General features: G+C 39.0%; 1 protein-coding gene across 3 annotated transcripts in view; it reads right to left on the bottom strand.

Moving 5' to 3' along the window:
• Positions 1-2,843: 2,843 nt before the first annotated feature.
• The window catches only part of mcrs1 (microspherule protein 1), a 33,742-nt gene continuing 19,060 nt past the window's right edge, over positions 2,844-17,525 (bottom strand). For 2 of the 3 annotated variants that reach the window (XM_061875457.1, XM_061875460.1), the window contains exons 8-14: positions 16,067-16,142; positions 14,773-14,801; positions 14,606-14,698; positions 7,856-7,938; positions 7,700-7,787; positions 7,510-7,637; positions 5,135-5,365 (exon numbers count right to left, since the gene is read on the bottom strand). In XM_061875457.1, coding sequence (XP_061731441.1) covers positions 5,279-5,365; positions 7,510-7,637; positions 7,700-7,787; positions 7,856-7,938; positions 14,606-14,698; positions 14,773-14,801; positions 16,067-16,142 — 584 coding nt within the window. In that variant the 3' untranslated portion in view covers positions 5,135-5,278. Of the gene's footprint in view, positions 3,287-5,134; positions 5,366-7,509; positions 7,638-7,699; positions 7,788-7,855; positions 7,939-14,605; positions 14,699-14,772; positions 14,802-16,066; positions 16,143-17,525 lie in introns of those variants that run through there. The other variant, XM_061875458.1, reaches the window with a different exon arrangement.

Below are 17,525 nucleotides of genomic sequence, written 5' to 3'. Positions count from 1 at the left end.
CATTTTGTTGGAAAAAGCTGAAAGTCAGATGTCTGCTACGTCTTTTTTTGAGCCAAGGCACATTTTTTGCATTAAATAAAATAAAAAATGAAACTCAGCAGCTGATATTGACGGTAAAAAGTCGTTCTCGCAATTGTTGAATATAAATTCAAACCATAACCAAGCGTGCATGACTATATCTCTTGTCTCAAAGTAGGTGTACGGTCACCACCTGTCACATCACGCCCTGACTTATTTGGAGTTTTCCTGTGTGTAGTGTTTTACTTCTTGTCTTGCGCTCCTATTTTTGGTGTTGATTGTCATGTAAGGATGTACTTTGTGGACGCCATCTCCTCCACACGCTGTAAGTCTTTGCTGTCGTCCAGCATTCTGTTTTTGTTTACTTTGCAGCCAGTTCAGTTTTAGATTTGTCCTGCGTAGCCTTCCCTAAGCGTCAATGCATTTTCTTAGCGGCACTTGCCTTTTGTTTACTTTTGGTTTAAGCATTAGACACGTTTTTACCTGCACCCTGCCTCCCGCATATTGTGATTAAAGTATTTTTTAAACCAGCATTCTGTTTTTTTCACATCACGCCCTGACTTATTTATAGTTTTCCTGTGTGTAGTGTTTTAGTTTTCTTGTTTTGCGTTCCTATTTTTGTTATTGTCATGTACCGATGTACTTTGTGGACGCCGTCTCCTCCACACGCTGTAAGTCTTTGCTGTCGTCCAGCATTCTGTTTTTGTTTACTTTGCAGCCAGTTCAGTTTTGGATTCATCCTGCGTAGCCTTCCCTAAGCTTCAATGCCTTTTCTTAGCAGCACTTGCCTTTTGTTTACTTTTGGTTTAAGCATTAGACACCTTTTTACCTGCACACTGCCTCCCGCATATTGTGATTAAAGTATTTTTTAACCCAGCATTCTGTTTTTTTCACATCACGCCCTGACTTATTTATAGTTTTCCTGTGTGTAGTGTTTTAGTTTTCTTGTCTTGCGCTCCTATTTTTGGTGTTGTCATGTACCGATGTACTTTGTGGACGCCGTCTCCTCCACACGCTGTAAGTCTTTGCTGTCGTCCAGCATTCTGTTTTTGTTTACTTTGCAGCCAGTCCAGTTTCAAATTCGTCCTGCGTAGCCTTCCCTAAGCTTCAATGCCTTTTCTTAGCAGCACTTGCCTTTTGTTTACTTTTAGTTTAAGCATTAGACACCTTTTTACCTGCACCCTGCCTCCCGCATATTGTGATTAAAATATTTTTAACCCAATAAGGTGAAATTACATAATGTCCCACGGCACACCAGACAATATGTCACGTAGCACAGTGGTTGAAAAACACTGTGCTACGTTACCAAAAATTGCTTTTTTTCGGGGGTTTTTTTGTCAGGAAAAAGGTTTAATTGTAGGTATTCGGAATATTTTACAAGCAAAAAAGGAGTCAGATGCAAAATAACTTTGACTACAGACGGATTAAAAAACTTAGAGCACCACAGTCGGTCGACCGTTTTAAGAAGGGACTAAAAACTCACCTTTTTAACACAGCTTTGATCTTATTTTTCTGCCTTCTTGTTTTTAAATACACTGCTTGCTTATCTGTTTTATCCAGCGCTTTCATGCTTTTATTTCTATTTTTATCTATGTTTCTGTTTTATCTAGTTTTTTCATGATTTCATTTCTATTTTAATTTTTTATTATATATTTGAACTTAATTAGGGTCCTTTGCCATGGGCCAAGGACCCTATTGAAACTGCTGTGTTTTATTATTATTCCGCACCTACGCGCTGTAATTTGACCCCCTTAACATGCTTCAAAACCCACCAAATTTGACACACACGTCGGTATAGCAAACCTTCCCAACATATTAAGCAACCAATCCCCCAAAATGAAAACTGCGCTCTAGCGCCCCCTCGGAAAAAATTACAGACAAAACTGCATGTAACTTCTGTTAAGAATGTCATAGCGACATGAAACAAAAACTCCTATGTAGGTCTGACTTAGACCCAATTTTCATACACTCACTTCTTTCAGCAAAAATCTACAGGAAGTTGGCAAAAACCCCTTCAAAATAAAAATTTCGCAAAAAATGCAATTTTTGCCTCTTTGCGCTGTAATTTGACCCCTTTAAAATGCTTCAAAACTCACCAAACTTGGCGCACACATCTGGACTGGCAAAAATGGCGATCTAATGAAAAAACAAACCCCCAAATCAAAAAATGCGCTCTAGCGCCATTTTTTAATAAAACACAGAAAAAACTGGTCCTAGGAAGAAAACACAAACAAAATTGCTTGTAACTTCCAGTAGGAATGCCGCAAAGACATGAAACAAAAACTTCTATGTAGGTCTCACTTAGTCCTACATTTTAATTATTGACAGCCTGCAGAAAAAAATCAACAGGAAGTTGGCAATTACCCCTTCAAAATAAACGTTTTGTGAAAACCCGTCACCTTTTTTCAAACAAAAACTCCTCCGAGTGCGTTTGTCGTTTCGGCTTCAAACTCGCACAGGAGAGTTTGGACCCTTCTGATTAAAAGTATAGATCAGAGTTTTGATTACTGCTCCGGTTTGGATTTTACGTGCCTTCAAAGAACACCCGCGCAAATTTTCCTAAAAAATGTCATTTTTGCCTCTTTCATATGTAATTTGACCCCTTTACAATGCTTCAAAACTCACCAAACTTGACACACACATCAGGACTGCCAAGAATTGCGAGCTAATAAAAAAAATAAAAAAAGAAAACTCAAAATTGCGCTCTACCGCCCCCTAGGAATACAACACAGACATACTGCTCCTAGGAAGAAAACACATACAAAACTGCTTGTAACTTCCGGTAGGAATGTCAGAGAGACATGAAACAAAAACCACTATGTAGGTCTCACTTAGACCTAAATTTTAATAATTAACATACTTTAGCAAAAATCAACAGGAAGTTCGATATTTTCACTTCAATACAACAACTGCATTACTTTCACAATGCATTAGATTCTCAAAATAGTGGCTCCAAGGCGTCTTCTAACGCTTATCCGGCCGTGGGTCTCGGGGGCAGCAGCCAAAGGCGGACCCGACCAACGCTGCTTGCAGCTTTAATTTTTTTTATTCTTTGTAGCACTTTGATATTTTAACAAATGTAAAGTGTGTTACAAATGTCATTTATTATTATTTCATTGTTAAAAAACATCACTTGTTAACCTTGGACACTACATTAGGTAGATCCGCAGAAACTGATGCAGTTCCAAGAGCTGCACAAATATGCTGATTGGAATTAAAATAGTTTGTAACTGTACATTATGTCCATGTGGCGTCCTGCAAACGGCACCTGCAAGGAGAAGTCCATTATTATCTTATCATTATTAAGCAGTATTATCTTGGTAAATGTATTTTTCACTGCTGTTCATAAAGGTAAACACTCTAATCTTTGGTCATTTGTTTCCACCTCCATCAAGAGAGAGTTATTAGTCAGACATCATTTGGCCTGAGAATTTGTAAATACTGTATAACAAAATATATATTATATTGAAAATAAGATATTAGGAAAGTGATTATTTTATTGTAAGATTCAGCATTTTTCATGAACTTCGGTCATTTCCCCAAATTACTTCAGCAGCTTTTATTCTTACTTCTCTAAGATATGCATTCGCTTCTCTTTTTAGCACCACTTGAAATAGAAAACCAAAGACCGGTGAAGTTGTCACGTTGTGTAAATGATAAATAAATAAAAGAATACGATGATTTGCAAATCCTTCTCAACTTATATTCAATTGAATAGACTGCAAAGACAAGATATTTCATGTTCACACACAGAAAACTTGTTATTTTTTGCAAATGTTAGCTCATTTGGAATGTGATGCCTGCAACATGTTTCAAAAAAGCTGACACAAGTGGCAAAAAAGACTGAGAAAGTTGAGGAATGCTCGCCAAACACTTTTTTTGGAACATCCCACAGGTGAACAGGCTGATTGGGAACAGGTGGGTGCCATGATTGGGTATAAAAGCAGCTTCCATGAAATGCTCAGCCGTTCACAAACAAGGACGGGGCGAGGGTCACCACTTTGTCAACAAACTTGTGAGCAAATTGTTTAAGAATAACAGTTCTCAACCAGCTATTGAAAGGAATTTAGGGATTTCATCATCTACGGTCCGTAATATCATCAAAATGTTCAGAGAATCTGGAGAAATCCCTGCACTTAAGCGGCTACCTTGGACCCCTCAGGCGATACTGCATCAGAAAGCGACATCAGTGTGTAAAGGATATCACCCCATGGGCTCAGGAACACCTCAGAAAACCACTGTCAGTAACTACAGCTGGTCGCTACATCTCTAAGTGCAAGTTAAAACTCTACTATGCAAAGCGATTTATCAACAACACCCAGAAACGCCGCCGGCTTTGCTGGGTCCGAGCTCATCTAAAATGGACTGATGCAAAGTGGAAAAGTGTTCTGTGGTCTGCCGAGTACACATTTCAAATTATTTTTTGGAAACTGTGGACCTGGTGTCCTCCAGACCACAGAGGAAAAGAACCGTCCGGATTGTTCTAGGCGCCAAGTGTAAAAGGCAGCATGTGTGATGATATGGGGGTGTATTAGTGCCCAAGGCATGGGTAACTTACACATCTGTGAAGGCACCATTAATGCTGAAAGGTACATGCAGGTTATGGAGCAACATATGTGAAGCTATCATGGACACCCCTGCTTATTTCAGCTAGATAATACCAAGCCATGTGTAACAACAGCGTGGCTTCATAGCAAAAGTGTGCGGGTACTAGACTGGCCTGCCTGTAGTCCAGACATTGAAAATGTGTGGCGCATTACGAAAGCTACAATATGAGAAGGGAGACTGTTGAACAACTTAAGCTGTACATCAAGCAAGAATGGGAAATATTTCAACTTCCCAGTTCCCAAACCTTTACTGAGTGTTATTAAAAGGAAAGGCCATGTAACACACTGGTAAAAAAGACCCTTCTGACAACTTTTTGCAATGTATTGCTGCCATTCAATATAAGTTAATGATTATTTGCAGCGTGAACATTAAGTATCTTGTCTTTGCAGTCTATTCAATTGAATATAAGTTGGAAAGGATTTGCAAATCATTGTATTCTATTTTTACTTCAAAGTTGCAAATAAATGAATTAGGAGTCAAATGTGTAGAAAAAGGAACGTAGAGAAAGTTAAGTGTGTATGTCAATTTATTTAAAAAAAAAAACAAAAAACAAAAGATTTCCTAGACAATTTAAATAAAGGAGGGCTGCACAATGTCAGGACCCCAAAGACCATCAAGGCGGGAGGACTGACTTCCATTGGTTGTGAGGAGTTCACTGCTGGGTCATCTTGGCGGCCTCAGCTTTGATCAGGGAGATGAGTTCCAGGTTTATAAGGAACACAAAGCGCAGTCCCGCAATCTACAGAAAGATGCACAACTTGAGTATCACATCTTCACATTTTACACAGCATTCATTGCATCACTTTGAGGGGAAGTGCACCTTTTGGGGGGAATGTTGCCTACGGTTCAAAATCATTTGGAAAGACATGAAGACGGGTGGATTTTTTTTAATGCATTCTAACTAAATATTAAATAAACGTAAATACAGCAGAGCCAATGGGAGATCCTCTCGTCCCAAAAAATCCTGAGGCACACCACAAGCAGAAATCATTAAAAAACGAAACTCTGCAGCTGATATTGACGATAAAAAGTCGCTGTCGTAATTGTTGGATATGAATTTAAACCGGACCTGGGCATTCTGTGGCCATTTCTGCGTCACCGTCCGGCCCACGTGAGGCCAATCATAAATTACAAAATAAAATTTAATAAGTACAAACCCCGTTTCCATATGAGTTGAGAAATTGTATTAGATGTAAATAAAAACGGAATACAATTATTTGCAAACCCTTTTCAACCCATATTCAGTTGAATATGCTACAAAGACAACATATTTGATGTTCAAACTCATAAACTTTATTTTTTTTTGCAAATAATAATTAACTTAGAATTTCATGGCTGCAACACGTGCCAAAGTAGTTGGGAAAGGGCATGTTCACTACTGTGTTACATCACCTTTTCTTTTAACAACACTCAATAAACATTTGGGAACTGAGGAAACTAATTGTTGAAGCTTTGAAAGTGGAATTCTTTCCCATTCTTGTTTTATGTAGAGCTTCAGTCGTTCTCCGCTGTCGTATTTTACGCTTCATAATGCGCCACACATTTTCCATGGGAGACAGGTCTGGACTGCAGGCGGACCAGGAAAGTACCCGCACTCTTTTTTTACGAAGCCACGCTGTTGTAACACGTGCTGAATGTGGCTTGGCATTGTCTTGCTGAAATAAGCAGGGGCGTCCATGAAAAAGACGGTGCTTAGATGGCAGCATATGTTGTTCCAAAACCTGTATGTACCTTTCAGCATTAATGGTGCCTTCACAGATGTGTAAGTTACCCATGCCTTGGGCACTAATGCACCCCCATACCATCACACATGCTGGCTTTTGAACTTTGCGTCAACAACAGTCTGGATGGTTTGTTTCCCCTTTGGTCCGGATGACATGATGTCGAATATTTCCAAAAACAATTTGAAATGTGGATTCGTCAGACCACAGAACAGTTTTCCACTTTGCATCAGTCCATCTTAGATGATCTCGGGCCCAGAGAAGCAGGCGGCGTTTCTGGATGTTGTTGATAAATGGCTTTCGCTTTGCATAGTAGAGCTTTAACTTGCACTTACAGATGTAGCGACCAACTGTATTTAGTGACAGTGGTTTTCTGGAGTGGTCCTGAGCCCATGTGGTGATATCCTTTAGAGATTGATGTCGGTTTTGGATACAGTGCCGTCTGAGGGATTGAAGGTCACGGTCATTCAATGTTGGTTTCCGGCCATGCCGCTTACGTGGAGTGATTTCTCCAGATTCTCTGAACCTTTTGATGATATTATGGAGCGTAGATGTTGAAATCTCAAAATTTCTTGCAATGTCACTTTGAGAAAGGTTGTTCTTAAACTGTTTGACTATTTGCTCACACAGTTGTGGACAAAGGGGTGTACCTCGCCCCATCCTTTCTTGTGAAAGACTGAGCATTTTTTGGGAAGCTGTTTTTTATACCCAATCATGGCACCCACCTGTTCACAATTAGCCTGCACACCTGTGGGATGTTCCAAATAAGTGTTTGATGAGCATTCCTCAACTTTATCAGTATTTATTGCCACCTTTCCCAACTTCTTTGTCACGTGTTGCTGGCATCAAATTCTAAAGTTAATAATTATTTGCAAAATTTTTTTTTTATCAGTTTGAACATGAAATATGTTGTCTTTGTAGCATATTCATCTGAATATGGGTTGAAAATGATTTGTAAATCATTGTATTCTGTTTATATTTACATCTAACACAATTTCCCAACTCATATGGAAACGGGGTTTGTAATTACTTGTGTGCAAAATATATTTTTAACTCTTAATCTCCCACGGCACACCAGACTGTATTTCACGACGTGCCGCGGCACCGTGGTTGAACAACACTGCTCTATCATACAAACGTATGACCGCAGACCGACACGCACCTCCACCACCGAGTTGTTGTTTAGTTTCCATTTGTTGCCCGACAGGACCGGTCTGCCATCGATGTAGATGGGTCGTCTTCCCTCGTTGACGATGAAGAAGTCTCCGTTGTTCTTTAGCTTAATAATTCCTGCAAACACACACCTGTTACAGCTTCCCGCCAGCGCCATGTTGCCCGGACAACGCCATCACCTTGTTTCCGTGAGATTTTCCAGGCGGGTCCTTCCAAGGAGAGATCCACATCTATTTGTTTATCTTTGGTCGCCCTGCCCAGTGTAATCTGCCGGGAGCATAAATGCGAGGACAGTGGGCATCATAGCTTTAATTGTAGCACTGCGTCTCACTCACCTCCCGCGATCTCATCAGGTAGCGCACCATTCGTCCTCGGAGAGCGGCCAGCGTCTGGTTGTCAAAGTCAGGCATGCTCATTCCTAGTAACACAACACCCAGAAAGTCATAAAAAATAATTTATAGCTTCAAAGTCTCATGTCTATGGATGGGAATGAACATCTTTAGTAGCTAGAAACACGTCAATAATGAATAAAGCTAAATATGTTCGAGACCGACAGGTTGATTGGCAACACTAAATGGTCCCTAGTGTGTGAATGTTGTCTGTCTATCTGTGTTGGCCCTGCGATGAGGTGGCGACTTGTCCAGGGTGTACACCGCCTTCCGCCCGATTGTAGCTGAGATAGGCACCAGTGACCCCAAGGGGAATAAGCGGTAGAAAATGGATGGATGGATGGATGTTCTAGACCAGGGGTGCCCACACTTTTTCTGCAGGCGAGCTACTTTTCAATTGACCAACTCGAGAGGATCTACCTCATTTATATATATCATTTATATTTATTTATTTATGAAAGAGACATTTTTGTAAACAAGTTAAATGTGTTTAATGATAATACAAGCATGTGTAACACATATAGATGTCTTTCTTTCACAAAGACAAGAATATAAGTTGGTGTATTACCTGATTCTGATGACTTGCATTGATTGGAATCAGACAGTAATGATGATAACGCCCACATTTTCAAATGGAGGAGAAAAAAAGTTGTCCTTTCTGTACAATACCACATGAAAGTGGTTGGTTTTTGGCATCTAATTCATCCAGCTTCCATACACTTTACAAGAAAAACATTGGCGGCAAATTCCGTAGCTTGCTTGATTGACATTCACGGCACCCGAGGGTCTTGTGAGATGACGCTGGCTGCTGCCAGTTCATTATTATGAAAAAATGACAGAGAGGAAGGCCAGAAACACTTTTTATTTCAACAGACTTTCGCGCCGTCCCTTCCGTCAAAACTCTAAAGGCCGACTGCACATTTCCTATCTTCACAATAAAAGCCCTGCTTCATGCTGCCTGCACCAACAAAATAAGAGTCTCGGAAAGCTGGCGTGCACAAGTGATGTGCACGCCAGCTTTCAGAGGGATCGCTTGTGCACGCCAGTTTTCCGAGACTCTGTATTTAGTTAGCGCAGGCAGCATGAAGCAGGGCTTTTATTGTGAAGATAGGAAATGTGCAGTCGGCCTTTAGAGTTTTGACGGAAGGTACGGCGCGAGAGTCTGTTGAAATAAAAAGTGTTTCTGGCCTTCCTCTCGGTCATATTTTCATAATAATGATCTTGCAGCAGCCAGCGTCATCTCACAAGACCCTCCGGTACCGTGAATGTCATTTAAGTGACGTCTTGGTGAAGATTGATGATCACTCATTTTTAGGTCTATTTTTTTTAAAAGCCTGGCTGGAGATCGACTGACACACCCCCCGCGGTCGACTGGTAGCTCGCGATCCACGTAATGGGCACCCCTGTTCTAGACCAAAAATCACTTCATATTCTCTACTGCTCACTGGTGTTACATATCTGAGTTGCTGTGTAGAAATATAGGGAAATAATTACAACAGTACACTTCATTCACTAACGGTGTTACAAAAATAATGTTGGATATAGAGAACACACAAACCCTTTATTTATTGAATCAATCATACTGAAATTCCACGACATAGTGAATTTGCAAACAAAATTATACACAAAGCAAACTATAACCTGCTACCCAAGAATGTACAACAATTCTTCTCAAAAAAAGAGAAATATAATCTTGGAGAAAAATGTAATTTAAAACATTTGTACGCACGTACAACACTTAAGACCTTCAGTATATCAGTAAGTGGAATTAAATGATGGAATGGATTAAGCAAAGCAATCAAACAATGTACTAATATGACCCACTTCAGGAAACTCTTCAAACTTAAAGTGTTTACAAAGTACAAAGAAGAAGAACCATGATAAACATTCGGGATTTATTCATCCACCCATTCTTACATTCTCAAAATAATCTTACTGATCTCATCGTATGGAATATAACTTACTTCACCAATTGTTTTGTTTTTTTAATTGCGATTACTTATGGAGTACTGTATTTTTCCGAGTACAAGTCGCTCCGGAGTATAAATCGCACCCGCCGAAAATGCATAATAAAGAAGAAAAAAAAACATAAATAAGTCGCACTGGAGTATAAGTCGCATTTTTTGGGGAAATTCATTTGATAAAACCCAACACCAAGAATAGACATTTGAAAGGCAATTTAAAATGAATAAAGAATAGTGAGCACCAGGCTGAATAAGTGTAGGTTATAAGAGGCATACATAACCAACTGGTATGTTAACCTAACATATTATGGTAAGAGTCATTCAAGTAACTATAAATATCTAGAACATGCTATAACTTTACCAAACTATCTCTCACTCCTAATCGACAAATCCCATGAAACCTTATACGTCTAGTCTCTTACGTGAATGAGCTAAATAAAGTTATTTGATATTTTATGGTAATGTGTTAATAATTTTATACATAAGTCGCTCCTGAGTATAAGTCGCAACCCCAGCCAAACTGTGAAAAAAACTGCGACTTATAGTCCGAAAAATACTTTGCGCCCTGTGAACATTTTTTCAATTCAAGTATCCCATAATCAGAGCAAAGCATTTTTGGTTGAAAAAAAGAGATAAAGAAGTAAAATACAGCAATATGTCATCAGTTTCTGATTTATTAAATTGTGTAACAGTGCAAAATATTGCTCATTTGTAGTGGTCTTTCTTGAACTATTTGGAAAAAAGGATCTAAAAATAACTAAAAACTTGTTGAAAAATAAACAAGTGATTCAATTATAAATAAAGATTTCTACACATAGAAGTAATCATCAACTTAAAGTGTCCTCTTTGGGGATTGTAATAGAGATCCATCTGGATTCCTCAACTTCATTCTAAACATTTCTTCCCAAAAAATAAATCTTTAACATCAATATTTATGGAACATGTCCACAAAAAATCTAGCTGTCAACACTGAATATTGCATTGTTGCATTTCTTTACACAGTTTATGAATTTACATTCCTATTTTGTTGAAGTATTATTCAATAAATATATTTATAAAAGGATTTTTGAAATGTTGCTATTTTTAGAATATTTTTGAAAAATCTCACGTACCCCTTGGGATACCTTAAAGTACCCCCAGGTGTACTCGTACCCCCATTTGAGAACCACTGACTTAAGGAAATCAACAAAGAACCGAATCATCAAGCATAATCTAAAGCAGACCTGGGCAAATTAAGGCCCGGGGTCCACATGCGGCCCGTTAAGCTTTTCAATCTGGCCCGCCGGACATTCCCAAATCATTTGTCTTTTTGGATCTTTAAAGGGGAACATTATCACCAAACCTATGCAAGCGTCAATATATACCTTGATGTTGCGGAAAAAAGACAATGTAATTTTTTAACCGATGTCCGAACTCTAAATGGGTGAATTTTGGCGAATTAAACGCCTTTCTGTTTATCGGTCTTGTAGCGATGACGTCAGAACGTGACGTCACCGAGGTAACACACCCGCCATATTCATTTTCACATTACAAACACCGGGTCTCAGCTCTGTTATTTTCCGTTTTTTCAACTATTTTTTGGAACCTTGGAGACATCATGCCTCGTGGGTGTGTTGTCAGAGGGTGTAACAACACTAACAGGGAGGGATTCAAGTTGCACCACTGGCAAGAAATCTGCCGCCAGACCCCCATTGAATGTGCCAGAGTGTCTTCACATTTGACCGGCGATGCTAAGACAGACATGGCACAGAGATGTATGGATAACCTGCAGATGCATTTGCAACGATAGTCAACGAAATCACCAAGGTGAGTTTTGTTGATGTTGACTGCCAGCTAATCGATGCTAACGTGCTACACTAATCGATGCTAACATGCTATTTACCGGCGGTGCTAAAGCAGACATGGCACAGAGATGTATGGATAACCTGTAGATGCATTTGTAACTATATTACGTTTCCTTCCACCCACATTTAATGCGAAACAAACACTTACCAATCGACGGATTTAAGTTGCTCCAGTGTCAAAAGATGCGAAAGTCCTGATCGTTTGGTCCGCACATTTGACCGGCGATGCTAATAAGGCAGCCATGCTATGGGCCACTTCATTAGGTACACCCACGCTATGGCCGAATAGCGTCAATAGCTATTCGCTCAATAGCTTCAATTTCTTCTTCAATTTCGTTTTCGCTATCTGCCTCCATACTCCGACCATCTGTTTCAATACATGCGTAATCTGTTGAATCGCTTAAGCCGCTGAAATCCGAGTCTGAATCCGAGCTAATGTCGCGATATCTTGCTGTGGTAACCGCCATGTTGTTTGTATTGGCAGCCCTGTATGACGTCACAGGGAAATGGATAGTGGTTTCGAAGATAGCGAAAATAAGGCACTTTAAAGCTTTATTTAGGGATATTCCGGGACCGGTAAAATTTTGAAAACATTTTTTAAAAATACAATAAGTTACTGGGAACTGATTTTTATTGTTTTTACCCCTTTTGAAATTGTGATAATGTTCCCCTTTAAGATGGAAAGTGTAGCTGCCATTATGATGTACAGTCATGTTTTCTAATGACCGTAAGACTTGAACTATACAAAGTATTTCAATTGTTGGAATCTGGGCTTTTGGATGGTATACCAGTTACTATGTTCATTTAATTAGTTTCTATGGTCATCTAATTAGTTACTATGGTCATCTAATTAGCTACTATGGTCATCTAATTAGCTACTATGGTCATCTAATTAGCTACTATGGTCATCTAATTAGTTACTATGGTCATCTAATTAGTTACTATGGTAATGTAAGTCACAGCAGCTCAGACGAGGCACCAAGCAGTGTGGGCGGGAAGCGTTTCCACAGACGCGGAAGGAGATTTTCACAACAAAGTTCTAAAGCTTAGTGATGTATCAGATATATCAGATTGTAGGTGGGTTTGTTTTGTACACGTCGCGGTCATATTTCACTGTTTGTTGCATTTTTGTTGCATTTCACTTGATTGTAAAATATGTCGACCGAAAGGGGGTGTGACGTTAATATTTGGTCAATATTCAGTGTTTTATCCCTCATAGAAACATGTAAAAATCCAGTACGTTTTTTAAGGCGGTCTGTCATAACGTTTTTAGCATTCAATCAGACATTATTGTGAAGGTTTGTATTAGTGTTTATAAAAATAGATATACCGGCCCCCAGACACATTTTTTTCTCTAAATGTGGCCCCCTAGACAAAATAATTGCCCAGGCCTGATATAAAGTGTATCAATTGCCATCCCACTCATGCCAGATCAAGTGTTAGTGCTCGATTTTTTATGTATGAGGCTGGGATTTAGGAGAGTTATTGCTGTAAAAACATTCGTATTACAGAACTTACTTTCATAACTGTCCAACAACGTTAACAATAACATTGATTAAATAAGACATGACAATTCCTCTGACTATCCTCCTGGAACTTTAGAGGTTCCACTTAGAGATGTCCGATAATGGCTTTTTGCCGATATCCGATATTGTCCAACTCTTAATTACCGAATCCGATATCAACCGATACCAATATATACAGTTGTGGAATTAACACATTATCATTGCTAATTTTGTTGTGATGCCCTGCTGGATGCATTAAACAATGTAACAAGGTTTTCCAAATTAAATCAACCCAAGTTATGGAAAAAAATGCCAACATGGCACAGCCATATTTATTACTGAAGTCACAAAGTGCATTTTTTTTTTTAAACATGCCTCAAAACAGCAGCTTGGAATTTGGGACATGCTCTCCCTGAGAGGGCATGAAGAGGTTGAGGTGGGCGGGGTTGGGGTGTGGGAGGGGTTAGAGAGTAGCGGGGGGTGTATATTGTAGCATCCCGAAAGAGTTAGTGCTGCAAGGGTTCTGGGTATTTGTTCTGTTGTGTTTATGTTGTGTTACAGTGCGGATGTTCTCCCGAGAAGTGTTTGTCATTCTTGTTTGGTGTGGGTTCACAGTGTGGCGCATATTTCTAAACGTGTTAAAGTTGTTTATACCGCCACCCTCAGTGTGACCTGAATGGCTGTTGACAAAGTATGGCTTGCATTCACTTGTGTATGTGAAAAGCCTTAGATATTATGTAATTAGGACGGCATGCAAAGGCAGTGCCTTTAAGGTTTATTGGCGCTCTGTACTTCTCCCTACGTCCGTGTTACACTCCGTACAGCAGCATTTTAAAAAGTCATAGGTTTTACTGTTTGAAACCGATACCGATAATTTCCGATATCACTTTTTAAAGCATTTATCGGCTGATAATATCGGCAGTCCGATATTATTGGACATTTCTGGTTCCACTGTTACTTTTTGAAACCGATACCGATAAGTTCCGATATCACTTTTTAAAGCATTTATCTAAGTCCGATATTTTCGGACATCTCTAGTTCCACTGTTACTTTTTGAAAACGATACCAATAATTTCCGATATCACTTTTTAAAGCATTTATCGACCGATAATATCAGCAGTCCGATATTGTCGGACATCTCTAGTTCCACTGTTACTTTTTGAAACCGATACGGATAATTTCCGATATCACTTTTTAAAGCATTTATCTAAGTCCGATGTTATCGGCCATCTCTAGTTCCACTGTTACTTTTTGAAACCGATACGGATAATTTCCGATGTCACTTTTTAAAGCATTTATCGGCCGATAATATCAGCAGTCCGATATTGTCGGACATCTCTAGTTCCACTGTACACCTTTTTAAACAGTAAAGGGTATTGATACCTGTAATACTGTCCACAAGAACCTGCCAGCGGGGCAACTCCTGCTCCAACTGTCGGATCTCCCTTTTCTGGTGACGGTCAGATATCATTAGTTCTGGAAAGCAAATGCAGCAATTTAGGTTTTTGACACCAAGACAGTTGTTGATAAGACACTAAATGCTTTCTTACCGTGTTCCAGTACCTCGTCTCTGCTCTCCCTGCGGGCGTGAAAAAGATTAGAAATAATCCCAATAATGTGTATATTATCATTTAGTGTCAATCTCCTTCAAATTGACCACTAAATCAGGTGTCAAACATATGGAACAGGTTTTATACAGCCCAGGAGGTGAGTTTGTTAAGTATAAAAATGAGCAGAACATTTTGAGTGACATAAACTACTGTTCTAAATGATGTCGCCATAGCAATTCTTTGTATCGCCTGCCAAGAGCAGGCATGACTTCAGAGGAGACGGAGCTATGTGCCCTGTTAACCTCTTAAAGCCCAAGCTGTTTGTTTACATGCTTTTTTTTTATTTCTCTTTGCTATTTGGGCTTATTGGACCCTAATTAGAATAAAAACTAAGAATCATCTTTTGATATGATCTACTTAGGCCATAAGTACACAAATGTGTACTTCATGTTTCGTGACATGCTAATTCTTATTTTTACACCTTTCCATTGTATGCTATACTCTTCTGACACCACCAGATGGCAGTATAAGTGTTCACATAAGTGGCCGTTAGACCCCAATTCAGTAGAGGACACAATTTTGGAAATAAGAGCCGAGGATGTCGTAGTGGTTTGTGCAGCCCTTTGAGACACTAGTGATTTAGGGCTATATAAGTAAACATTGATTGATTGATTGAAAAGGTGCTGTCCACACATGTGGCCACTAAGCCTTTAAAGGTGTTAAGATAGAGGCAACACTTCCCTGTTTGGACACCATGTCTTTAAGCTGCTTATTAGTGATCGAATAGTGATAGTGAAATCTTTCTACCCCCCCCACCCACCAAAAAAAAAAAAAAAAATTTTGAGAATCTTTACATTTTACTTAAATGACCGCATGGGGGACACATTTTCTGGGCGTAAATAAATATACTGACTTAGTATGTATCCCCTTCTAACCTTAATGAAATGAGTCCAAAGTGTACAGAATAAACCACATGATGTTAGCACATCGGTTGAGTAAGTTACATTGGTAACATTCTGTCATTTAATGTTGATATAATTTATTCAATCTTCTGATGAATTAAAAAATAACACCAATGGGAGCATTTTAAAAGTCTGCCGGACTCAATTTCACCTCTTTGACTGATGAACATTATTACATTTTCAAAATATGCTTGGTCTATTTTTAAACAAAGATCATCTTTATTTCAAAGTAATTATGCTGTGATTTTACCAGTCTGGCCCACTTGGGGATAGATTTTCCTCCAGTTTGACACCCCTGCTTTAAATAATTAGAACGTTCAAAGATGTCTTACTTTAACTTGACGTCATCAACCATTTGCTCTGCGTCCGAAAAGTTCAAGACTTGGTCGCCCTTTGGGAGTGGCTGGACTGCAATTCACAAAAAAAAAAAAAAACATTTCATATTTTATTATTCTATAAGTCAGCTTTGCTCTTTTGTTCCCCTCAAAGGAATTGCAAATGTTTATCATCATTACATTATTAATGGGTCGACTGATAAATCAAATTATTTGACAATGTTGAGTTGAAGGTAGTCAGTCCGATGGAGAACAATAAGAGAAACAATAACATTGTAAAAGACAAACACGATTACAAGAACATTCAAAAGGGGACACCAATAAAAGATATATGTGAAGTGGATGGTTTGTAGGCCTCAACACCACCAGGAGCAGTGATACACATTTATATCTTAAATTGGAGTATTTGTAGTAGGTGGGGATTGAACCAGGGACCCTTGGGTTGCGCACGGCCACTCTATCACTGCGCCACATCAAACCTTAACTATTTACTTTATTACATGTTGTAAAAGTAGTCAGTGACTCTCTATTTGTGTAGTTATTAGCCTCAACCTGAGTGAACAGAATGTTAATGCTTACAACCCAACCCTGACATTTATTATCTATATCAGGGGTCCCCAACCTTTTTGAAACCAAGAGCTACTTCTTGGGTACTGATTAATGTGAAGGGCTACCAGTTTGATACACAATTAAATAAATTGCCAGAAATAGCCAATTTTCTCAATTTACCTTTAATAAATAAATCTATATATATATAAAAAATGGGTATTTCTCTCTGTCATTCCGCCGTACATTTTTTTTCTCTTCACGGAAGCTTTTTTGTAGAGAATAAATGATGAAAAAAACACCTAATTGAACGGTTTAAAAGAGAAGAAAACACGAAAAAAAATAAAATTAAATTTTGAAACATAGTTTATCTTCAATTTTGACTCTTTAAAATTCAAATCGTCACGTCCGTTGTGTCCTGAGCAAGACACTTCACCCTTGCTCCTGATGGGTGCTGGTTAGCGCCTTGCATAGCAGCTCCCTCCATCAGTGTGTGAATGGGTAAATGTGGAAGTAGTGTCAAAGCGCTTTGAGTACCTTGAAGGTAGAAAAGCGCTATACAAGTACAACTCATTAATCATTTATTTAATCAACTCCCAACAGTCTATAATCTTCATTTCATAGCACACTCGGTGTGATGAGAATATTCTCTGCATTTGTCCCATCAACCTCACCTCATGGAAGGTGAGGGGAGCAGTGAGCAGCAGCGGTGGCCCCCGTTTTATTGTCTTTGGTATGAGTCAGCCTGGGTTTGAACTCACGACCTACAGACCTTATTTCAGACTCGCCTCACGGGTTGGCTCACTACAGCGTCAGTATTCCTTACTACTTTGATGGCGATCATGAAAGGACGATAGATTTTGTCTATAAATAATGATGTATTTTAGAATAGAATAGAATAGAAAGTACT

This window comes from Nerophis ophidion, linkage group LG16 (genome assembly GCF_033978795.1).
Source record: "Nerophis ophidion isolate RoL-2023_Sa linkage group LG16, RoL_Noph_v1.0, whole genome shotgun sequence".
In the NCBI taxonomy this organism is placed as follows: Eukaryota; Metazoa; Chordata; class Actinopteri; order Syngnathiformes; family Syngnathidae; genus Nerophis; species Nerophis ophidion.
Note: the sequence above shows the minus strand (reverse complement) of the source record. Positions and strands in the feature narration are given on the sequence as shown.